The sequence below is a fragment of the Aquarana catesbeiana genome, linkage group LG05, assembly GCF_042186555.1.
Source record: "Aquarana catesbeiana isolate 2022-GZ linkage group LG05, ASM4218655v1, whole genome shotgun sequence".
NCBI classification, from domain to species: Eukaryota; Metazoa; Chordata; class Amphibia; order Anura; family Ranidae; genus Aquarana; species Aquarana catesbeiana.
In genome coordinates, this window is record NC_133328.1 from 74,118,397 (window position 1) to 74,144,770 (window position 26,374).

The 26,374-nt window shown below is 44.3% G+C and overlaps 1 protein-coding gene across 1 annotated transcript; it reads right to left on the minus strand.

Moving 5' to 3' along the window:
- Window positions 1-10,566: 10,566 nt before the first annotated feature.
- Window positions 10,567-13,404, minus strand: FZD8 (frizzled class receptor 8). Its single transcript, XM_073629889.1, has one exon. The coding sequence runs from the start codon at window positions 13,247-13,249 to the stop codon at window positions 11,471-11,473; it is 1,779 nt and encodes a 592-aa protein (XP_073485990.1). The 5' UTR covers window positions 13,250-13,404; the 3' UTR covers window positions 10,567-11,470.
- Between the last annotated feature and the right edge of the window lie 12,970 nt (window positions 13,405-26,374).

The window sequence follows — 26,374 nt, forward strand, 5'->3', positions numbered from 1 at the left end:
TGACAGTTGAGGAGTCTCCACTGTCAGAAAACAATACTACAGCAAGGATTCCACCATCCACCTCGCTTGTGTGGATAGGTGAATCTATTTTTTTTTTTTATCAGCCGTCTGGATGATTGAAAAAAAAAGATCAATCTATGGTTAGCCTTACACTAAAGCAGCCTATAGATGAGTCTTTTTTTTGTTTTATTCAACAAGAGGGTTGAATGAAAAAAACGGACTTGATTCCCCCATCCACACACTCAATGTGGGTGGGGGAATTTGCCCCGCTGAGCTATTGTATTCTGCCAGCAGGAAGACTTCCCTGGTGTCAGAATACACTGATCATTATTGCAGGCTATAATCTTTAGCAGGGGTTCCCTGAGACTAGAAAGTTATTTAAGGGTTCCTCTGTGTTGTATAGGTTGGGGAAGGCTGCTCTATAGCAGGGGTCTCCAAACTTTCTAAACAAAGGGCCAGTTTACTGTCCTTTAGACTTTAGGGGGACTGTGGTCATCAGGAGTACAAAATGTTCCAGCATCAGTGTGAATAAACAATCCCACATCATCAGTGTCAGTGGGAGGAATTGTTCCCCATCGTTGGTGTCATTGGGAGGAATTGCGCCCCATCGTTTATGTCATTGGTAGGAATTGTGCCCCATCAATGAGAGGAATTATGCCCCATCATTAGGAGGAATTGTGCCCCATCATTGATGATATTGGGAGTAATTGTGCATCATCATTGTTGTCATTGAGCCCTATTGTTGGTGTCCTTGGGAGGTACTGTGCTCCATCATTGAGGTCATTGTTGGGAATTGCACCCCATCTTTGGTGTCAGTAAATAAAAGTACCCAGTATCCAGTACCCCAAGGGCTGGATAAAAGCAAGCAAAGGGCCACATCTGGCCCTGGACCGCAGCTTGGAGACCACTGTTCTAGAGGAACCCTGGTTGACAAAGGCTGGAGTAGATATCTGTTGGCTATAAATGTTGGTGGTGGTCAATATGCATGTTGATTGTTCACATAGTAGTCCTAATGATGGCAATAAGTGGCCCAAAAAAAACATGGATTTCAGTCCTAGGGGACAATGATAAGAGCATTGTGCAGTTCCAGTGTTTGGAACGACTCTCTGAGAACAACAGCAACAATCTTCTCCTTTGCACTGGTGTGATGGTGCAAATCAGGAGAGAGTGTAATAGACTCAAGTGGATATTGTTGCACAGCCTTGCTGCCCTCTAGGACTGGGGTTGTCCTTAGAAAAATATAGAAAATAAAAACAGAGGGCCCACTGGCCTAGTGCATTATCCAACGAGAATGTATTAAAACTGATAAGATAAAATAGAACTACTCACAAATGTAGGTAGTATCCTCGCCCATCAAGCCACTGCAAGTTGCCACAAACTCTGAACTTTATCGAAGCCTCCAGCTTTACCTGGACATCACCAGTGTCCCTACTGGCTAACTCATTTAGAAGGTAAGCCTTCTTCAGAGCCAAATAGCCTAGTGTCTTGATGTGTGAGTAGTTCTATTTTATCTTATCAATTTTAATAAATTCTTCTTGGATAATGTACTAAGCCAGTGCGCCCTCTGTTTTTTCTTTTTCTACAACTCTTTGAGAACCGTCAGACATTTCTCAGTCTGTTGCTGTCAGGAACATGTCTGCTTGTCTATGGCCACACTTTATCTGCAGATAATCAGTACTTCGGAGTGCAATATATAAAGCTGTATCACTAGGATATTATAAAGATCGCATGGCTGCTCTTGATAACGACACTGAATTGTTGCTGTGTTGTATTTGGTAGTTATGCGGCGTTATGTACTTAAAATTCCAGGGGAGCCAGTTTGCAGGAAAGCCCACCCATTATGTCCTCACCAATCAAGATAACTCAGTCTAGGTAAATTTAGTACACAAATCTGTCTTATCTGCAGCTTAAACATTGACTCTGAGTAGACAGTTTAAGCAATATTTACTAAAGTCTATTCTCCTTCCTAGAGAACAGCCCTGGGCTACAGATAGGAGCAGTTGCTTATTTTTGTAAACCTCGGCTAAGCTACACACACCCACACACAACAAGCCAGCAGACCAGAGCCTCCCAAGCTGAAAGCTCAATTTGCAACCAGTAAACTCACTATAAACTTTTCAGTCTGCGTTACGGAGAGATAAGATTTTTTACTGTCTGCTGCTGGAAGCTTGTTAATGGGAAGGGAGCATTTACCTAATTATCCTGTGCATTAAATCTGCAGAGACAGTGTGACTGTAATGGGGCAATGTTTAAAGTGAAATTGTCTTTAACTGTATCTTAGAGTGCCATACACTAGCTGCTATTAGTGAGAGATGATGCGATTAGCAGTAGGGTGGGGAGCCCTTGTGAGTGATATGAAGAATATTGTATTGAAAGGTATCATTTGCAGACATGTTACATTCTGGGAATTGTTTTTGACCAATGAGATTTTACATTTACTGCATGCATCCCCGGCTCCAAGTAGACTGATTCACACAGAAAAACTAGGGCACTCGTTCACACAAGCTTTGGTCTCTGAAGAGTGATCCACATTTGTCAGAGGGCGAGGAGGTATTGTATCGCCTCCTCACCACCTGCTTTAAATGATATTTTTTTCTTCACAATCATACTTACCTAGGTGGCAGGGTTGCCAACCTCCTGCAGCATTTTTTACTGACAAAACATGGAACTTTTACTGGCGGAGCACATTTTTTTACTGACAACCTGAAAACTGACAGAATTCCTATTGAAAACTAACACAGTGAATATTTGAACAGTATAAACATGATATGGAAACACTGACAATACCTAAAACAAAGTAATTTGCTTGATTTACACTTGAAAAGTCAACACAGCATGAAATCATCAGCCTCTGATATTTACTGGCAGTTGTAAAAAAAAATCACTGATTTTTACAAACTGTCAGTAAATTTACTGGCGGTTGGCAACCCTGCTAGGTGGATGCAGCATTGGTCCAATGCTGCATCTGTCCCCCGCCAGCTCTAACACTGAGAACCGAGTGATCTAACACCGCTGATCGCTCAGTTCTCAGCGCTCCTTGAGCAGAGAGCTGGTGACTGTCAGTCACGCTCTCTGCTCTGCCCCCCCCCCCCACACACACACTCACTGGAGAGCTGGGCTTCGGAGGGGGTAGGAACGGCTGGCTTAGGCTCTCAGCAGCTCGCTGAGAGGCTGAGCTGGTCCAGACATGTGGGCGGACCCTGACTCCATTGTTGCGATCTTTCCCGAGCCTGTACCAGCTCTTTGACATCAGCAGGCAGCAGACTTCAGCCAGCTGTCTGCTCAAAACAGGCCACAGGAGTGCAGAATGAACTGCACTCCTGTGATCCATAGGAGGAGTACAGCCAAACAAGCTTTGGCTGTACTTCTCCTTTAACTCCATGATCACCACACTAGCATGCCGCAACCAAATGCATTCAACGCAGTTGCAGAGTGCTTGCAGAGGGGCCCAATTCGCTTGAATGGGTCACGTTTGCCGACCGAAAGCGACGGGGGGGGGGGGTTAATTCCTGTCACTGCATTTTAAACCCCTGGCCGCCGCAGCTAAAGGGGGTAGCAGTTGGGGGGGTTTGGGGAGGTAAGAGTGCGGCTCAACCATGGGGTTTTATCACCCCCCAAACTGCTAATGTGAACAAGCACTTACAGTGGACCTTCACCCTCACTCTCCTCTCACAATCAGACATGTATTTATTGTTTTTATCAAATACCATTTTTTCACAACCCCTCCTGGCGCTTGTGGGATTGTCACTTTGGTGAGAATGGCATACCAGTAACTTGTAGCCTCTTGGAATAGTGACTTCATGTATCACAGGAGGCCTTGAACTTGTCTATAGCACATGTGCTGCTGTGCATTCACCTGCTACCGCCACTTCCCTCACCGTGTTTGTTGTATCATTGCCGCATCACCAGCCGTCCCAATAAAGTGAATGGGACTGTCGGCGAGTCAACAGCGGGTCAGAGGAGGAGCCGCTGCGGGACAGAGATGACAGTCGCTCTTTAAAAATTATGATTAAAATCGACTTGATTTAAATCAAGCCTTTTCTACTAGTGATTTAAATCAAATCCACCCTGAACCTACGGTAACTGTCAAAAGGTTTTTGTAACAAAATGTTTAAGGAAAGAAATATTTTTTCTAATCTTGCACACTGGGATGCTGCCAGAATAGTTGTTCAGAAGAATCAGAAGAGGTCAAGGAAAACCCATAGACATACAATTTTCCAATTCGACGGGTTGAATTGGGAAAGATCAGGATATATTTGTGGGCCTCTCAATCAATGTATAAAAAATATACTGAAGATCATTTCACAGATGCTCACTATAAAGATACACTAAGGCCCTGTTCACATTATTGCGTAGCAGGAAAGCTTGTTCTCATTATGCGATTATGACAGTGTGATTTTCACACGATTCTGCATGTCGCATAGGGCAGCCCATTCACTTGAAGGGTTGTCGCCCGAAAAAAAAAAGCTCCTGCTCCTTTTCAGGCAACAAGCTTCACAAGATTTTTTAAAGGCGTGTTTTGCTGCGATTGCCACCCCATCCTGTCGTGAGACAATCGTAACAGAATCGCAATGTGTTTGGGGTGCCCAAATGCGTGCTGTACTGTGATTACCAAATTGGATTCCAGTTCGCAAAGAGTGAATGGAGCCCCAGTCTGAGGATATATTAATCAAATACAAAGTCTGATTAATCTGATTGGATATTTCAAATATACACATTACCTGAGTTTTATGGAAACTTTATTCAGCCATACAGGTAGCAGCTGTTCCACGTCAGGAAGGGTTTCAATACAACTGTATGATGTCATTATGTATGTGGTACCCAGCAATTGTAACAGAGGGCTGGAACCTATCAAGTTAGAAATATGGGAGCTGCCAGTGCTAACTTCTTTTTTTTTTAATATGCAAGCTCCAGGGCTGTCATCTTTATCCTTTGTTACTTAGTGATTACACAGCCTGGCTGTATGGGGTCAAGCAAACATCAAATGAAAGTTGGAGAAAAGTTAGAATTCCCATATGCTCAATTAGTAAAGTCGGCCATAGATGATGCGACTTTTTGTCCTGCAACCATGGGTTGCAAGGCAGAAAATCGCTCACCCTATCAACACCATCTGCGAATCCCTCCCACAAAGGTATTGTGTTCTCCTGGCGGGAAGGTGGGGGAGCCGTCCTTGCTGGGAGAACACAGCGATTATTGTTAGTGGCTACAAATGTAAAAATCTAGCATGTCGATTGTACTCAAGTCTATCGATGGATCCACAGCCTGCCCATAGATGGCTCAGTTCTCAGCCAGTCCCTGCTGAGATTCAAACCATCTATAGCCAGCTTAACACAGAAAATAATAAAACAAAAAAACTAGCCTGGCAGGCAACCATCATTCTTAAGTCCTCGTTTAGACTAGTTGTGGGGGGAGTTAAAACCGCATAGTTGAGCTGCATTTTTTACGCCCCCCCCCCCCACTAAACCACCTCCCTGTTTAAGCTGCAATGGCCGCAGTCGCATTGCTTATATCTGACACATTGCTATCAGTGGGCAACAAGCCCGCCAAGCGCATAACCCATTCAGGTGAATTTGGAAGCCCCACAAATGTCCAACAACCTTGTGCAATGCATGCGGTTGCAGCTCATTTGTTCAGCAAAAATGGGGTTAAAACAGCTGGTGAGAAGGCGTTATATGGCCTTTTCACAGCTGTCAATCACCTCTGAAAAGTGGTTTGAATGTGGATTGCTTTTCGGAGAAGCGACAGTTTAGACACTTTGAAACCTAGCCTAAGGAAAAGTCTGCAACAGAACAACCCCCCCCCCCCCCCCCAGCAACTAACACTATCCTTTCCTGGTACTCATCCTAACCATTTCTGGTACTGTGGACCTAGGCTAGCATGATGAATAACCAGGACAGGAAAATCACCGCAAGTATGGGTTACAATTTCCCATATTCCTGGTACTCTTCATTTCATCTTAGTAGGCTGACAAAATTAGCACACAGGAAAGGAAAATTAGGGTAAGTATGGATAACAACTTTCCATATTCCCCTCTCCTGTGCAATTCAGCTGCCAAGGAGAAGGAAAACAATATCTGCGAGGGGTCCAAATGACTTTTCTGAGCGGATACAAGTCTATGGACCCCAACAGGGCCCCCATGTGACAGTGCTGAGCCAATCATGAGGCACCAGAGCTGTCACAGATGTGGGAAAGGGTGTGATATGCTCATCTATACCTGAAGGTATGCCAGGTATATATATCACTTTGGAAGGGGATGGAAAGGTGAGGGGAATTGGCTCTCTGGGGATGATTTACTAAAACTGGAGAGTGCAAAATCTCGTGCACGTGTGCTTGGTAGCCAATCATCTTCTAACTTCAGCTTGTTCAATTAAAGTGGTAGAAAACTGGGCTTTAGGTCTTGTACCTACAGGTAAGCCTATAATTAAGGGTTACCTATAGGTACTGTGAATATCTCCTTAACTTGCACTGTTTAGGAGACATTCACACTGCATGCAGCCGGTGACGTCAATGGCGCATGCGCTGTAGAGTCCATGCTGTAAACGGCGGTTCCCGCGCGCATGCACGGAAGTGACATCATCGCGGCCCCAGCCACTCATGTAGCCGGAGGCTGCGAACCCGGAAGGATGACCAGATGAGAAGATGGAAGCCCGGTCAGCAGTGACAGCGTACCGCTGGAGGGCTTCATTTTAACGTCTCTTACCTTAAAACGATGCATATTAGCACATTATGACAATGGGGGTTATTTACAAAAGGCAAATCCACTTTGCACTACAAGTGCACTGCTAGTGCACTTGGGAGTGCAGTCGCTGTAAATCTGAGGGGTAGATCTGAAATGAGGGGAAGCTCTGCTGATTTTATCATCCATCACGTGCAAGCTAAAATGCTGTTTTTTATTTTCCTTGCATGTCCCCCTCGGATTTACAGCGACTGCACTAGCAGTGCACTTGTAGTGCAAAGTGGATTTGCCTTTCGTAAATAACACCCATTGCCTTGCAGGGGAAGTTTTTTTTACAACTGCAGTTTACTACCACTTTAAGTTATGACAAAAAAAACCCTGGAAGCTGATTGGTTTATATGCACAGCTGCACCAGATTTAGAACTCTCCAGTTTTAGTAAATCAAACTGTATGAGCAAAGGACTGGGCGCACATTATACTCAATTGATGAATTTTTATTTTGAATACATGCGGTTAGGATTAAAGTAGTCTTTTTTTGCTATCTGAGTTAGCCACTTAAATTACCGCATTGGGGTTGATTTACTAAAACCGGAGAGGGCAAAATCTAGGGAAGCTCTGCATGAAAACCAATCAGCTTTAATTTTTTTTTCTGTCAAATCTCAATGAATCTAATCGAACAAGCTGATTGGCCACCATACACAGCAGCGCCACATTTTTCACCCTCCAGTTTTAGTAAATTAATACCAATGCTTCTGTCTTCCAGGTGAAAAATATAACTCAGTATTGCCATTTTTCTTATGCAATGTTTAAAGGATTTAAAATAAATTCAGATGTAAATAAAATGTATACACACGGGCGGCACAGTGGTGTAGTGGGTAGCACTCTCGCCTAGCAGTAAGAAAAGTCACTGGTTCGAATCCCGACCAAGACACTACCTGCCTGGAGTTTGCATGTTCTCCCTGTGCCTGCGTGGGTTTCCTCCGGGTACTCCGGTTTCCTCCCACACTCCAAAGACATGCTGGTAGGTTAATTGGATCCTGTCTAAATTGTCCCTAGTATGTATGAATGTGAGTTAGGGACCTTAGATTGTAAGCTCCTTGAGGGTAGGGACCGATGTGAATGTACAATGTATATGTAAAGCGCTGCGTAAATTGACGGTGCTATATAAGTACCTGAAATAAATAAAAAATAAATAAAATATATATAGATCTCTCTCTCTCTCTCTATATGGAATGCAGTTGATAAGTCAGTGTTGCAGGAAGGAAAGAGTCACATTGTAGAATCTCTTATCCCAGTAAAGGCCTCTGCCACCACGAATGACGGATGTCATTAACGAGCTAGCTGCCATGTCTGATCCTGAATGACAGGCTAATAGGGGTCCCCGGGGCATATATACACTCCAGCACATATCCTCCCTGCCATTCTTCTTAAAGCGTGGCCAAACCACCAGGGAACGAGTACCAGGAACTTAAAAAGTCTGTAGAAAAGCATCACTGCTCTCCTGGACTTTTTCCCCAGGTCCTCTCCAATTTATTGAAGTCCCAGAGCCTAGCGGTGCAGCCTTTCTAAAGAAGCCCTGTTTGATAATGGCTGTGCAATTGGTTCAATTAGGGAAAAAGGAGGAGAGAGGGGAGTTTTCGTAATGAAATTGTCTTGCAAAAGGAAAACTCTGCAAATTGGGGGATTATGTCAGCAGACCACCTGTAGGGCATTCTTAGTCTAGAGCTTAGGCATTACTGCCTGCAGCCTGGCTAACAATGTAGGCAAGGCTAATAGGAGCAGCTCTCTCCTTCCCTCTCTCTCCTCTTTTCCCTCCGGTGTCTACTAACTGTTACAAGTAGAGCTAAAAATGAAATAAAAGATGCCAAAAAAAAAAAAAATCCCACATGTCTTCAACTGAAAAACATTTAAGGCACTGCGGTGGTCAATTGGTGCTGAAAACTAAAATAAAGGGGAACAGGGAGCTGGGAACAGACTTTAGACTATAGATCACGTATGGAGAACAGAAAAGATCAAAGAATGGCAGGCTGAAAGGGCCAAGTTCCCTACAGATTAACCCCATTCACTCGGCCCCTCTTTAAGGGGGGACTCGTGCTGTTCCACTAGACAGACAGGTAAAAAGTTCACCCTCTAGCAAAAAAGCATATTGCAACTAATTCAGCGCCCCTTCCACTCAATAAATGGAATGTGACTTGACAGACACATAATGCGCTCCATGCTGACAAAAGAAGCACGTTTTATAGGCACAAGTTAAGTATAAAAGGTTACTATGATGTTAACCTGTTAAATTAGTTTAGCAAATGGAACAAGCTGACATCTATGCTGAAAAAAAAAGTTCTTTAAACGTGCAGCCAGAATTAAAGGGATTTTTTTTTTTTTTAATATTAAAATTACCCTCTAAAATAAATAAACAATTAAATAAAAAACACACACACAAACCTAAAAAGCTTATTTTCTAAAATAATACACAGCAAAAGGACCTGCAGCTATCTTCTTATATTTAAACCCAATCAAATTGCAGTAGTTTATAGCAGTCAGAACTTCTGATTGGTGGCAGAACGTTTCTAAATAAACAACATTACACATAGGGGTTGATTTACTAAAGGCAAATAGACTTCACTCTGCAAGTGCAGTTGTTCCAGAGCTTAGTAAATAAGGTAAAGCTTAACTTTGCAAAGCATACCCAATCACATGCAAGGAAGATAAAAACAACAGAATTGTTGCTTGCACATGATTGGATGATGAAAGTCAGCAGAGCTTCTGCTCATTTACTCAGCTCTGGAGCAACTGCTCTTGCAGAATGCAACTGTACTGCATGTCAATTTGCCTTTAGTAAATCAACCCCATAGTCTTAGAAATTAGGAATATTGCTTTAGTAAATAAAAATACATTAGATCTATTTAAAACCAGTGCAACATCTACTGATAACATGCAAATTGATAGGGATTGGTTAACTAAAGGCAAATACATGGTGCACTTTGCAAGTGCAGTTGCTCCAGAGCTTAGTCAATCACATGAAAGGAAGATAAAAACAGAATTGTTGCTTACACATGATTGGATGATGGAAGTCAGCAGAGCTTCTGTTCATTTACTAAGCTCTGGAGGAACTGCATTTTGCAAAGTGCGCAGTCTATTTGCCTTTAGTAAATCAACCCCATAGTCTTAGAAATTATGAATATTGCTTTAGTAAATACAAAATACATTAGATCTGTTTAAAAACAGTGCAACTGGTATGCATAACATGCAAATTAATAGGGTTTGGTTAACTAAAGGCAAATACACTGTGCACTTTGCAACTGCAGTTGCTCTAGAGCTTAGTAAATGAGGTGAAGCTTCACTATGCAAAAAAAATATCCAACCACATGCAAGGAGAAAAAAAAAAAAAAAAAAACACAACCACAAAAGAACAGTATTTTCATTTGCACATGATTAGATAATGGAAGTTGGAGCTTCCACACATTTACTAAACTCTGGAGCAGCTATACTTGAAAAGTGCATTGGGGTTGATTTACTGAAACTTGAGAGTGCAAAATCTGGTACAGCTGTGTATGGTAGCCAATCATTTTCTAACTTCAGCGTGTTCAGTTAAGCGTTGACAAAAAAAACTGGAAGCTGATTGGTTTCTATGCAGAGCTGCACCAGATTTTGCCCTCTCCAGCTTTAGTATCAGTCCTGAAGTCTAATTAAAGCAAAAAAACAACAGCAACTTGTTTGCCTAAGTTTCTACCCTTTACCTTATAAATAGGTTTGTTTGTCTATATTGCAACCTTTTACCTTATAAATATGCTTTATAAACACATTCATGGCCACCTGACCCTTTTACTTTGTGCAATTTCTCATTACATAAAATATAAGCTTTCAAAAGGAAAAAACAGCAACTGGCGGTATAATTTATAAAAATTAATTTTATTGACAAAATAAAATAATCCATTAATTTTTTGTTCTTATGAAGAATCCTCTAAACTTTATACAGCTATTTACAAGGTGTTATAACTTTGCATATGTACATATTTTACACATATTACAAATTGAAAGCAAAATATTTATATAAATACATCTCTAGTGTAAAGAACCCGTATTTTCTTGGGATGATTTGTTTTATAGATTTCTTAAGACAAAAGTTTAAGGCAGGGATAGGCAACTGATGGTGCTCTAGCTGTGGAAAAACTATAAGTCTCAGCATGCCGTGTTGGCCAAGAGTTGACAAGACATGCTGAGACTTGTAGTTTACATCTGCAGCTAAATGCCCCCCTCTGTTGTCCATACCTGGAAGGCATTTGCTTGGCTAATTAAGAGATCCCATCCCCCTGACCCTGGAGTGCCACAGAAAGGCATATTTCAGATTGTGGTAAGGTAGGGTGAGTGGGCATTGATGAGGGGTCACTCCAGCAACTGTAGGAAAGAAATGTTGAGGACCGACAGACATACAACATACATATAAAAAAAAAAGTAAAACACATAATAATAAGATTGCTCCAACACGCAAATGAAGTTATTGCCTCCAGTGGTGGAAACGCAGGGACAATCTCCTGCCTGGACCAGTTAATATAAGGTCTTAGCAAAGCTCCTTGCATATAAATGGAGACAAATCAGGGAGGCTTCAATACCAGGTACATTGTTCTGACCAGTCATTCAAGTCCCTACTAATGGATACCATTAAGAGTTCATTATCATGCTAATAGCAAGAAACTAAAAGAATGGAAAGGGGCTTGCTTTCGGGTTAGGTTGGAAGATCTCAAACCCTCATGTGTCTCAGGTCCCTTCCCCCAGACCCTTTTTTTCCCCTCTGATTTGTTAGACCTGAGATAAGGGCATCTGCTTTGGGTAAGACACAGAACTGGCAGTGCCAGACCTCCATGTCAAGCCGGTGCTGACATCACTGTACATAGAGCCACCAGTTGCTTTGCTGCCCCAGCAGCAGCGTGTGCAGAAAGCCCTCCAGGACTCCAAGGTCTTCCCTGACCAAATCCATACCCCAGAGGTGATGCCAACCACCAGGCACATAAAGTACTTTAGCATGAAGACGGCATAGTCCGGCCTGCGAGGCTGTGCCAACTCGGGGAGGCAAGAGTTACAGTTATGAGCCATCTCCCAACCCTGGCGGTTGTGCTGTTCATAGAAAAAGCATGCCACCACAATGGTAGCCGGCACGGTGTAAAGTACGCTGAATATCCCAATGCGGATCATTAGTTTCTCCAGTTTGTCAGTTTTGGTGCCACCTTGTTTGATGACACTACGAATCCTGAAAAGGGACACAAACCCGGCTAGCAGGAACATGCTGCCAATGAAGAGGTAGATGACCAAGGGGGCCAGGACGAAGCCCCTCAGATTGTCTAAGTTCTGGTTGCCCACATAGCAGATGCCAGCCACTGGGTCTCCGTCCACCGAGCTGAGGGCCAGCACAGCGATGGACTTGATGCTGGGCACCAACCAGGCGGCCAAGTGGAAGTACTGGGAGTAGCCGGCGATGGCCTCGTTGCCCCATTTCATGCCGGCCGCCAGGAACCAGGTGAGGGACAGGATGACCCACCAGATGGAGCTGGCCATGCCGAAGAAGTAGATGAGCAGGAAGACCAGGGTGCAAAGCGCCGGTCCGGTGGTCTCGTAGTGGATGTGCTCCAGGTCGTGCTCCCGGCTACACGCCACCTTCTCGTGGCCGGCAATCAGACGCACCAGGTAGCCGGCGGACACCAACAGGTAGCAGGCGGACAGGAAGATAATGGGTCTCTCGGGGTACTTGAACCTCTCCATGTCAATGAGGAAGGTGGAGACTGTGGCAAAGGTGGAGGCAAAGCAGAGGACGGACCACAGGCCGATCCAGAAGGTGGTGAAGGTCCTCTCCTCTGGGGAGAAGTAGGGGTTGTGGCAGGGCATGGCACAATTGGGGATCTGACCAGTCCTCACCCTGTTGTAGAGAGGGTGCCTCTCATTGGACACCAGCACCATGGGCTCCCTGCACTGGCAGCCAGGCTCGCACCCTGCGGGGACCCTGGGCTTGCTCCGCGGAGGTTCCGCGCGGGGTTTGCTGATTGTTCCGCCCTTGTGCGGGTGGCTGGGAGCCTTGGGCGGGCGTTGGTCGGGCAGGCTGGGCGCTGCGGTGGTCAGATCGGTGCGGTTGTAGTCCATACACAGCGTGTCCGGGTTCCCCAGCTCCGGTAACCGATCACAGCGCATCCGATCCGGCCAGGCGAAGCCGTATTGGCGCATGAGAGGGGCGCAGCCGGCCCGGGCCCGCTCACACACACTCCGACATGGGGGGAGCGGCTTCTTGTAGTCCTCCAGGCAGATCGGTGTGTACATGCTGCAGAGGAAGAACTTCAGATCGGCCGAGCAATGGATCTCCACCAGCGGCCAGAACTGGTGAACCTCCAGGCCGGCCTCGTCCTGCGTGTCATGATTGAACTGGTTGGGCATGTAGGTGTGATTGTAGCCGATCCCCTTACACAGGGGCACCGTGATCTCCTGGCATGTCAGGTCCTTGGCAGCGGCGCCCAGTGCCGGGGAGGGGAGCCAACAAGAGACCAGCGAGAGCAGCGAGAGCGGCAGGTACAACATGGCCAGATCTCCCATCATCTCCCCGCCATAAGTTCCAGCAAGTCCGACTAAACTTCTCCCCAACCAGCCGATAAATCCACACTGACAGCCCCGGGATCGCACCGATCTCTCCGATCACCACCGGCACCTGAACCCTCCGCACTTTACTCCGAGCTCTGCACTCTGCTGGGATACACGCCGACCTCATGAATATTTATAGAGCGACCGGCCAGGGCCCGCCCCCCGACCAATCCCATTATCCCCTCTGGAGGGGGGCGGGGCCCGGCTGTCTGATTCCAACAACCCTTTATTTTCTAAACGTGGACCGAGCGTGTGGATGAGCCGCCTATTGTTATTAATGAGGAGCCAGAGCTTCATTCATCATCATCATCATCATCATCATCATCATCATCATTATCATCATCATTATCCATTCATTATTTACAGCACCCCTCCATCACACTTAATCACCGGGATATACACCTCACCCACCCACCCATATCTCTACACCCCATCATCACCCCATCATCACTCCTCATCACCCCTCATCACCCCACCATCACCCCTCATCACCCCATCATCACTCCTCATCACCCCTCATCACCCATCATCACCCCATCATGACTCCTCATCACCCCTCATCACCCCACCATCACTCCTCATCACCCCTCATCACCCCATCATCACTCCTCATCACCCCCTCATCACTCCTCATCACCCCTCATCACCCCCTCATCACTCCTCATCACCCCATCATCACTCCTCATCACCCCCTCATCACCCCAACATCACCCCATCATCACTCCTCATCACCCCTCATCACCCCCTCATCACTCCTCATCACCCCATCATCACTCCTCATCACCCCCTCATCACCCCAACATCACCCCATCATCACTCCTCATCACCCCTCATCACCCCATCATCACTCCTCATCACCCCTCATCACCCCACCATCACTCCTCATCACCCCTCATCACCCCATCATCACTCCTCATCACCCCTCATCACCCCCTCATCACTCCTCATCACCCCATCATCACTCCTCATCACCCCTCATCACCCCATCATCACTCCTCATCACCCCTCATCACCCCATCATCACTCCTCATCACCCCTCATCACCCCATCATCACTCCTCATCACCCCATCATCACTCCTCATCACCCCATCATCACTCCTCATCACCCCTCATCTACTGCACAAAGTTGGCATTAACTTCTTCTTACTACACACTATATATATATATATATATTTCTTCTATTATTATTATTATTATTATTATTTATTTTTGTAAAAGGGCAAATTAAGTATTATTTCATGATGGACTATTAACATGCTCTATGTTCTATATAAATAAATGTGTGTATATACAGAGTATATATATATATATATATATATATATATATATATATATATATATATATATATATATATATATAATTTATTTATTATATTAGTATTTATCATTATTATTAGCATTTATAAAGCATTGCACAATAATATTTTTTATTATTATTATCTCTGAAGTATTATCTATCTATCTATCTATCTATCTATCTATCTATCTATCTATCTATCTACCTACCTATCGCTCTCTTTTCTGTCTCTCTCTTCTCTCCATCTCTCTATTCGCTCTCTCTTTTCCCTTCTCTCCCTCTTCTCTCTTACTCTCCAGCCTTCTCTCTTTTCTCTCTCCATCCTCTCCTCTCCTCTCCTCTCCTCTTCTCTTCTCTTCTCTTCTCTTCTCTTCTCTTCTCTTCTCTTCTCTTCTCTTCTCTTCTCTTCTCTTTCCATCTCTCTATTTTCTCTTTTCTTCTCTTTTCTTCTCTCCATATTTCTATTTTCTCTCCATCTCTCTATTCTTTCTCACTCTTTTCTCTTCTCTCTCTCCATCTCTCTCTCTTTTCTCTCTCTCTCTCCCTCTCCCTACCTCCCTCCCTCCCCCTCTCTCTTTCTTCTCTTCTCTCTCCCTCCCTCTCTTCTCTTCTCTCTCACCATCTCTCTTCTCTCCTTTCTCTCTCTCTTCTCAGCTCTCTTCTCTCTCTCTCTCTCTCTCTCTCTCTCTCTCTCTCTCTCTTTCCACCTCTCTTCTTTCTCTCTCCTCTTCTCTCCCCCCCTCTCCATCTCTCTTCTCTCTCTCTCCCCCCCCCTCTCTCTCCATCTCCCTCTTCTCTCTCTCTTTCCATCTAACTTCTCTTCTCTTCTCTTCTCTTCTCTTCTCTTCTCTTCTCTTCTCTTCTCTTCTCTTCTCTTCTCTTCTCTTCTCTTCTCTTCTCTTCTCTTCTCTCCTCTCCTCTCCTCTCCTCTCCTCTCCTCTCCTCTCCTCTCCTCTTCTCTTCTCTTCTCTTCTCTTCTCTTCTCTTCTCTTCTCTTCTTGAGAGGGTGCCTCTCATTGGACACCAGCACCATGGGAGAACACCAAAGAACAGTCCTTGAAGCAATATCGGTAATATCGGGTATGTTTGTGCCCTGGACCGATACTTCAAAAAAAGCGAATATTGGCCTCACCGATAATTGGTTGATCCCTACCCAATAGTACAAGCTGTGCATTGGGTGTTAGAATTCCTATTTGTCATCCCGGATCTCTATGGACCATCATCTTATCCCCACACACTAATTGTGGCCCCGCTACCCACCCTTATATCCCTTCCCTACTAATGGACACTTTAAGAAGTGAACCTCAGATGTTCTGGGTACAGTCCTCCAAGATCCATTGTCCCATCTTTTTCTCTCTCCACCACAGGGATAAAGCACTTTGCATGTAGGAATGCCGGAATACACATCTGTATTTCTGCTTTATAGTTTAACTCACTGATCTCTGCTAAATAACGTAATGTAATGATTTTTACAACGTTATATAGGAGATATTCTGCCTGTGTTTGTACCTGCGATGGGTTTTTAAATAAAGAATTAAAAAAATCCTCTTTGTATTGTATTTAAAAAACAATGGAGAACCAGTCATAAAATTCCAACTTGGTGAATACGTTTTTGCCCGATCTCGCTGTGCTGAAGCAAATTATTGAATGTTTCCATTGTTGCTTCCTAAAAAAAATGAGCACTGATTGCTCCTGCAGTGGAGGAATGTGAATACTTCTCTCTGTGGAAGGAACTCCGCTGTCTTCAGTCTGTACAGCCTCCGGCAAAGTCTTCAGCATTTTGACACTTTCAGGAGTATTGGATGCCTGTGTTCCCATCTGTGCTCAATGACTTCTCCTGCCAGACTCTATGTACTGTGTCTGCTAGTGACATAGGGGTGAACCCCAGGGTTCAGCGGGGGGCACAGGCATCTGTTACTTCTGGAAGTGCCCAATGCAGGAGACTCTCTAGGATCCTGTACTGCTTCAATACAACAAAGTTTGGACTCACCTCCTGCCGGAGAGGTAAGTATATTGTGTTCCTATTGGAACAATGCTTTCATTTTTTGGGGAGTAACAGAGTTCTTTTAAAGGGTTAGTTCACCTTTTCAGAAAATATTAAAAGGTGAACTAACACCATACAATATCCCCATCTACCCCCCCCCCCCCACTGCACTTACCTCCATTGGTGATACAGCAGTCCGGGGGTTTGAAAACTATGCTGTTCTTTCTCTTCTTTGGCTAGGGACACCAGGAGGGATCAGAGAGGTTCTGATTGGTCATGTGCAGGGGCATGACCATGCTGACCAATCAGAACCACTCAGATCCGCTGCACCGGTCTGCGTGGACTGTGAAACGGTATCACCCAGGGAGGAAGGTGCAATGGGAACTGGGGGGGGAGGGGATGTGTGGTGTTAGTTCACCTTTTCATTTCACTTAAAGCCCAACTCCGGGCAAACAAAATGTAGGGCTGTGCCCGCACAGCATGGGCTAACTGCTTTTTCTAGGGGGAGAGGCAAGCAAAGATATACTTACCTGATCCTCAGATCCTCCCAGCACAAGCCTGGTCCCTGTGGCACCCCCCCCCTCCCAGTGGACTGTTCCTGATGTCATCACGCCCAGAGCAGGCTCCATAGTCCAGGAACAGTCTACCTCTGGACTGTGGGGGAGCACTGTTTTCTGAAGGATCGGGTGAGTATAAGCTTTCTGCTCACTCCTAGATAAAAGGAGTAGTTGGCCCGTGCAGTGCGGCCACAGCCCCACTGCATGGGAAAATGTTTTAGTTTTTTTTTTGCCTGGAGTTGTGCTTTAACCCTAAACCAGGAAGATAGCATGCAACATTTCTGACAGGATCAACAAGTAACTTTGCACTCATTGTGCAGATATAACAAAACACTTCCAATGATATACTGAACAAACCAAAATGAGGTAAAAAAGTTTATTGTTACTGTTGATATACACTTAAAAACTTTAAATTCAGATGTTTTTTTTATAGCTAGATTCTGAGTTAGAATATATGTGTCCCCTGTTCCTTCTAACACTGGATACTAGTTTTTTTTTGTACATTTTTTTTGCTTCTTCTCCTCTGGAGGATGCGAAGTGTAGTTTGTGTTTATTTATGACCAGTGAGACTCTGTCAGTGTAGACAGTCTGGGAGCTCAGGAAATTGATACATGGATTGGTATGTCAAGAAGCTGTATGCAGAACTTGCATGTGTTGAGGAAAATATATACTGAAATATGAATGCAGCAAGCCAAAGGTGCCCAGATCCCGAGGGGAGCGGTTGCCACTTGCAGTAATTCCAAGTGGCTTCTATTCATTATGTATTTGTTGGGGAGGAATTTTTGAGCTGCAGAATGCTATTGCTGCTTGTACCGCACCAGCCCAAGAAATGTTACCTATAAAACTATTTCTGTAATAAAGCTCAGTTATTTTTAGAATGTCAGTACTAGCGTCATGTGAAAGTTTACACTTCTTAAAGGGTCAGTCCATCCAACAGTAATAATTAAGGTTTGCTAGATCCTGTAAAGTTAAACCACATAATAAATGCTTATGTTTCCCTGATACTCTGTTAATGAGATCAGCACTGAATAGGGTCCATCCAGCGCTCAGCGCAAGAAGGTGGAGCTACATCCCATCAAACACATGGCGTAGAATGGGTGTACCGCTTTGCGTCTGTTCTCTGCCTCCTTGCTCCGTCTGCACATGCTTAGCATTGAAAGCGAACTGTGCAAATGCTTTTTTTGTTGGAACAGTTGGAAGGCGGTTGCACATGCGTGGTATGATTTTAATGTCAGGTAGGGGCAGAGAGCATAGTGTGACAACAGTAGCTATCAGAGGAGACATGAAGATGCAGCCCACTGAATGCTAGACACTGATTTGTAGCTTGCATGCAGTGAAGAAAGCGCGGCCCACCGTGTGTTGACCCCCCTCCCGTGTAACAGCACTGAACCCAGGGTGGGGGCTCCTCCTGCCCCTCTCCCTTGCCCCAGACCTGAATGAGACAGATCTCTGCACACCTGACCATTATAAATGGAATGTAGACAAATGTGGATAGATTCACATAATATAGAGCAGTGGTCATCAACCCTGTCCTCAGGGCCCACTAACAGGCCAGGTTTTATGTATTACCTTGGGGAGATGCAGACTAGAATACTGCAATCACTGAGCAGCAAATGATATCACCTGTGATGTATTTCAGTTATCTTGCAAACCTGGCCTGTTAGTGGGCCCTGAGGACAGGGTTGATGACCACTGATATAGAGCACCTCTTCCCGGGGTTATTAGAGCAAATAGGACAAAGGATGGGACTATAGCGGTGCAAGAAGAAAACCAAAGAAAAATATGTTGAGATAAAATTTACAAAATTTATTATAAATCTAAAACAGAGTCATACTTTTAAAAGACATAAGCTTAAACCCAAGGATATGGTTCATAAACTTGTTTAAAGTGACATAGTGTTGAGTCCCAACATGTTTCACCCTGTATATTGGGCTTCCTAAGACTAGGATATCAGCCTTCCTGTATTTCTGAAATAGCACTTAGAATGAAGTTATACATTTATTAAAAAAACTTGAAGTGCTAAATCCACTGAATAGCCTACAGGTGGCCACAGGAGGCAGATACGGACCAGATTAGGTTAAGCTGTATATATGAATGACAGCGGGGGCAGGGATCACAAAGCAGGTTGGTTCAGATATTATGCTGCGACAGACCCCGTAAGCTGCATGTCTCCCTGCATGTCTCCGGCAAGTTTTTGACTAAATTTATGACTTCATTCTAAGTGCTATTTCAGAAATACAGAAAGGCTGATACCCCATGTGGATAGCATCCCCTGAGGAAGCCCAATATACAGGGCGAAACATGTCGGGACTCAACACTATGAACCATATCCTTGGGTTTAAGCATATTTCTTTTAAAAATATGACTGTTTTAAATTTATAATACATTTTGTAAATTTTATCTCAACATATTTTGCTTTGGTTTTCTTCTTTCACCGCTATAGTCCCATCCTTTGTTCTATTTGGCAATTATAAATGATTATGAGGGCTCTTTAGTCTCATTCTTAGATTTATTTTATATTATTTAGGATACAAGGGTAAGAAGCTGAAACATGCCAAGGTGTGTGGGAACATCAGAAACTTCAAAGTAGAGAGGAACAGAATGGGCAATTATTGCAGGGAGATCACACATTGGTGCATATAAAGCTCACAAGCTATAGAACCTTGTATTTGGGACACTAGCAGACTCAGCCCCCCTCTGAAAATGCTGAATGCCTGGCTGTCTCTAGGTCGATACTATTTAAGACACTAATGTGGAACAAGGGCAAATTAGAAAGTCAAAGCAAATTTATATCCTAATCTGCTTTCTTGTTCCAGGTCCGAGACTAAAGCTGGATACACACAAATAGACATATTTTGATAAAGATGTGGGCTGAACAAAAATAATACAGCCCAGATGAAGGAATCTTCCACTGCAGCTAATGCATGCTGACAGCCGCAGTTGGTGGCTGTCAGAATACCCGAGAACAGCAACTGTGTCTAATTGGCTGCAAGCTGCTGTTTGGCTCCTTCGAATTTTTCAATCAAAGGATGTTGAGTTGAGGTGGCCAACAGGATCACCCATGTAATGACTTTTGTCTGGTTCCTCAGGAACCAGCTGAAATTCAAATAATGTGTACCCAGCATAAATCTGGCCATACTCCAGTAGAATTTCGTTGTTCATACTGAAATTTGAAAAATCATTGGTCAAAGCATTCAAAAAAACTGAAAGATTTTGTTTCATTGCTACGAAAACCACATTCCCAGTTACAATTTTGTTTATTCGAGAAAATTGAGCATTCCCAAAGCATTTTTTTAAAACAAAATTCTGTTGGTGTTTGGTCAGCTTTAGAAAGTACAGAATAATTGCGGTGGTCATGTCAGCAGCAAGGGATACAGTATTTTCCAGGGGGATGGGGTGAGCAGTCAGCAATGGCAACCTGCATACCTCCTTAAAAAGGAACAGGTGTCTACCCACCCATTGTTCTTGGAGGTACAATTGTCTGTCTGTGGCTTGCTTGTGTTGAACCAAAATAACTCAGTAGGAGGTAAACGCAGTACTCTTTTCTATTAAACAAATCAGTAGTGGCGGCCCGTCCATTAGGGACGCACGGACACCCCCCCCCCATCCATGCATCCGGCCCCCTAAGCTACATTCAGGGTGCCTGATGCATGGATTCCAATGGGGGGGGGGGGGGGGTTTGAAGCACATGATTAGATCCAGAGGCTCTAATAGGCTTCAAAATAGGGTGGGCTTGGGGTGCAGAGCTCTGAGCCCACCCAGTTGTGTGACACTAGCAAATGAATATTTGCTAGTGTCACACTAATTCTCCTCCTGGCCAATCAGGAAGCGTTTCCCGATTGGCCAAAAGGAGAAGCTATGCTGGCAGCTGGGAGGAGGTGGGAGGTGACGCGACACAGGGAAAGCTAGACGGCCACCCGATCGTCACCCGGAGGGTAGGCCGGGTAAGTGTTTCGGCCGTGTGACTGACGGACCGACGGGGGGGGGCGTGGAGGTGCGGAGGTGCAGGTATCCTGAAAGGGGGGGGGGGTTGGAGGGTGTTTGCCGCCTCCCCCTCCCAAAAAAAAAAAAAAAACACATGCTGTCACTGCAAATTAGCATTGCACTTTATAAGTTAAAGTAATAGTAAACCACATCATTTTATAAAAAAAATCCCCTGCAAGGCAATGGCATAATGTGCTAGTATGCATCACATACTAGCACATTATGAACTACTTACCTTAGATTGACTGACAGGGCTTCTGTTCTTCCCCAGTCTTCCTTCAGGGATCGTGGGCTCCGGCAGTATGGGCTACGATAATGTCACTCCTGCGCCTTCGGCTCTGGCGTGGAGCTCTGAAGGTCTGGCAAGGTATGCCGTCCCTCCAGAGCGCATGCGCCAGTGTCGTCACTGGCTGCATCCAGCGTGAATAGCTCCTAAATAATGCAACTTCAAAAAAATGAGTTTACTACCACTTTAATGCTTATCCTATCCTCTCTCTCCCTATCTCTCTCTCTCTCTCTCTCTCTCTCTCTATTTATATTTATTATTTATATATATTATATTATATATATAGTGGATAAGCATTAACTTACAAATTACATTTATTTGTATTTATATTGCACTAACCTAATCTTGTGTTTATTACAATACTATTTAGTTGAGTTGTTAGATAAGTGGTAGAGTAATTAAGGCTGGAGATCTAATCATATGTAAATCAGGTGAAAACAAGGTGCTGTGTACAGTGTGTATTGGCCCTTATTGGTACATGGGCTATATTGCTTCCAATACACTACTGCACATTTTAAAGTACGGTGTAAACTCTATCTAAATGGCATTTTGTTTGCTAAATCACTGTATCATAAAGAATTGCAATTGCTTTAAGATAAAATACTTTTCACCCTTTTTATGTCCTTTGCTGTATCTCATTACTGCTGATCTCCTGCAGAGTGACCCTGAGTCCCAGACCCAGAGTGGCTGCACGCAGGGCCGGTGCTACCACTAGACAAACTAGGAAGCCGCCTAGGGCACACTGCTGCCTAGGGTGCCTGGCCGCTGGTTTCCCTACTCTCCGTCTCCGTGCTGTGTACGTTTTCGGTGCTGTATTATAAATACCTCTGTAATAAATGTTATAACCTCTAGTGGGCACTGCTGGGATAAAGCGTGCGCATCTAGGGGGATATAGGGGATGCCTCTGCTGCCTGTTCCTCAGGCAGATGCTCTGTAGTGCCATTATAGAGGTGCAGCACTGGAGGACATGTCCTGATGGAACGGAAGCAAACACCCCCTGCACTCCTCTATGATCAGCGCTCTCTACTGCAGCTGCATGCGTTCTCTAGCGCCAGCTTCTGTCACACTGATGATTTGATAATAGGGATGGATTCAGGGGCGGAGCCGGGAGGGGGGGGGGGCAAAATTAGATTTCGCCTGGGGTGTCAAAAATCCTTGCACCAGCCCTGGCTGCATGGCATTTCTCAGGACTGGTTTTCTGGTGGTGACACTAGACTGTACCCGTGTAATATGTTTTAAAAAATCAGCCACCTGTACCATCCATCGGTAGCCCATTTAAACTAGATGTAAACCCTAACCGATAGACATTTATTTTGCTAAAGTATATAATAAACTATAGGCATTATTTTTTAAATAAAGCACTGATTTTCTAATTTTTTTCATCCTTTGATGTATCTCAGTGTCTTTACTCTCCCCCAGTCTATTTGCAGCCACTTCCTGCATTCACTTCAGCAATGGACCCAATGAATTTCCTAGGGAGGGTTTCCTGCTGGTGACAATTGTGGACCATTCCTGCATAGCATTGAACTGGCCTATTATAGTCTTTATTAGAAGATGTGACAGGGTGACAACACAAGAGCACAGTTGGAAGACAGAAGCAGAACGTTGTGACCCTATAACAGGAAGTACCTGAACAAGGAATTTCATGGCAGGATTCCCAGGTCTTATTTTGGTAAAGGCTGTAGATGTATTATATTGAAAATTACTTTTGAAATTAAATTTTGTATTAAAAGGGGGATCAACTTCAGAGATAAAACGATAATTCTCCCGCTCTACAAGACTCTGGTCCGGCCGCACCTGGAGTATGCTGTCCAGTTCTGGGCACCAGTCCTCAGGAAGGATGTACTGGAAATGGAGCGAGTACAAAGAAGGGCAACAAAGCTAATAAAGGGTCTGGAGGATCTTAGTTATGAGGAAAGGTTGCGAGCGTTGAACTTATTCTCTCTGGAGAAGAGATGCTTGAGAGGGGATATGATTTCAATTTACAAATACTGTACTGGTGACCCCACAATAGGGATAAAACTTTTTCGCAGAAGAGAGTTTAATAAGACTCAGGGCCACTCATTACAATTAGAAGAAAAGAGGTTTAACCTTAAACTACGTAGAGGGTTCTTTACTGTAAGAGCGGCAAGGATGTGGAATTCCCTTCCACAGGCGGTGGTCTCAGCGGGGATCATTGATAGCTTCAAGAAACTATTAGATAATCACCTGAATGACCGCAACATACAGGGATATACAATGTAATACTGACACATAATCACACACATAGGTTGGACTTGATGGACGTGTGTCTTTTTTCAACCTCACCTACTATGTAACTATGTAAATAATATTAACATGTTAGAGCTTTTATGAGATTTTAGTGAATTGGTTTTCATGTACTTTAAGCCAGCCTTTGCATGGAATGATTAAGTTTCTGATTGCTGAAAATCCTCCAGTGATAACATTTGTGTCTTCAAAATATATATTTAGCATTTATTTATATTCTTTTGTGTGTGTGTTTTTTAAAGCATCCCCTCAAAGAGGCGGGCAGCAAGGAGATTTATGTGGTTTTGGAAAACAGCTGGATTTGTAACCGAATACCCGAGTTCCGTACAATACACCACAAGTCTTTCAAAACCCCGGTCTATGAAAATAACACCCGAGCAGGAAGTGTGCAATATGGTGAGTTAGAAAAAAAAAGTCAAACAATACAACTGCAAGAGAGCTTTGCTGGCCAATGTAATGTTCTAAAAAGTCCACCAAAAATTTATGATGAAGACTTTGCATGGAAGACAACGGGCTGAACCATGACCTGGAACCGAACTAATCCGAACCTAACCTCCAGGGTATGATTCAGCCTTAGACATCCATATAATGTCTACATTTAGGTGGACTTTTTTGAACAGCCATTCTCAACCAGATTTCCTCCAGAGCAGTGATTCTCAACCAGGGTTCCTTCAGAGGTTGCTAGGGGTTCCTTTAGCATTGGGCCATTTCTGCCTCTCGGATAAGTTCCCACCGACACCATTGGTCTTTTTAGGTATCTGTAAGGAGGTAATTCTTCCCAGTGACCACAAGTGTAAGGACCATTCTTCCCACTCACCATCACACTAATGTATCATGAGTTGTAGATTTCTAATTTTTACCAGTGGTTCCCTGAGACTGGAGAACTATTTCAAGGGTTCCTCTGTGTTGAAAAGGTTGAGAAAGGCTTCTCCAGAGGTTGCTTGGGGTTATTTGAGCTGTAGCTCACTGGTCTCCAATTGGATGGTCCCTGCGTATTTCCAGGTCCACTTTTTTCTTTAACTGTCTGGCAGGGTGGCATTCTACCCCATCACACTAAGGGGGACATTCTTCCCACTGACCATCGATGTAAAGGACATTTTCCTAATGACCCCTAGGAATGCAACTTAGTAGGGCAGCCTTTCTCAATCTTTTCAATACAGAGGAACCCTTGAAATATACTATATTGCCAAAAAATATTGGGACGCCTGCCTTTACACACACATGAACTTTAATGGCATCCCAGTCTTAGTCCGTAGGGTTCACTATTGAGTTGGCCCACCCTTTGCAACTATAACAGCTTCAACTATTCTGGGAAGGCTTTCCACAAGGTTAGGAGCGTGTCTACGGAAATATTTGAGCATTTTTTCAGAAGCGCATTTTTGAGGTCAGGCACTGATATTGGATGAGAAGGCCTGGCTCACAGTCTTCGCTCTAATTCATCCCAAAGGTGTTCTGTCGTTTTAAGGTCAGGACTCTGTGCAGGCCAGTCAAGTTCCTCCACCCCAAACTCACCCATCCATGTCTTTATGAACCTTGCTTTGTGCACTGGTGCTCATTCATGTTGGAACAGGAAGGGGCCATCCCCAAACTGTTCCCACAAAGTTGGGAGCATGAAATTGTTCAAAATGTTGGTATGATGACACCTTCAGAGTTCCCTTCACTGGAACTAAGGGGCTAAGCCCAACTCCTGAAAAGCAACCCCACACCATAATCCCCCCTCCACCAATCTTTACACTTGCCACAATGCAGTCAGGCAAATACCGTTCTCCTGGCAACCGCCAAACCTAGACACGCCCATCAGATTGCCAGACAGAGAAGCGTGATTCGTCACTCCAGAGAACATGTCTCTACTGCTATGGAGTCCCGTGGTGGCGTGCTTTACACCACTGGATCCGATGCTTTGCATTGCACTTGGTGATGTAAGGCTTGGATGCAGCTGCTCGGCCATGGAAACCAATTCCATGAAGCGCTCTATGCACTGTTGTGATAATCTGAAGGCCACACAAAGTTTGGAGATCTCTAGCTATTGACTCTGCAGACAGTTGGCGACTTCTGTCCACAGTGCGCTTCAGCATGCGCTGACCCCGCTCTATCATTTTATGTGGCCTACCAAATCGTGGCTGAGTGGCTGCTGTTCCCAGTTGCTTCCACTTTGTTAGAATACTACTAACAGTTGACCATGGAATATTTAGTAGCAAATAAATTCACAGATCAACTTATTGCACCAGTGGCAACCGTTACCACGCTTAAATTCACTGAGCTCCTGAGAGCAACCCATTCTTTCACAAATGTTTGTAGAAGCAGTCTGCATGTGTAGGTGCTTGATTTTATACACCTGAGGCCATGGTAGGGTTGCCACCTCATCCCTTGAAAACTGAACACATATTAATTACACAGGTTCTGTGGCTGATTAAGGCGGTAATTAAATTCACTTAGTGCCTTTCCTGCATTCAATTAGCCCCAGAACCCCTGTAATTAATATGTGTTCGGTTTTAAAGGAATGAGGTGGCAACCCTAGGCCATGGAGGTGATTGGAACACCTGAATCCAATGATTTGGAGGGGTATCCTTTTGTACTTTTGGCAATATAGTGTAACTTTCCAGTCTCAGGAAACTCCTGCTAAAAATTAATATTTCTATAACTCATGATACATTAGCGTGATGGTCATTGGGAAGAATGCTCCTTACAGTTGAGGTCATTGGGAAG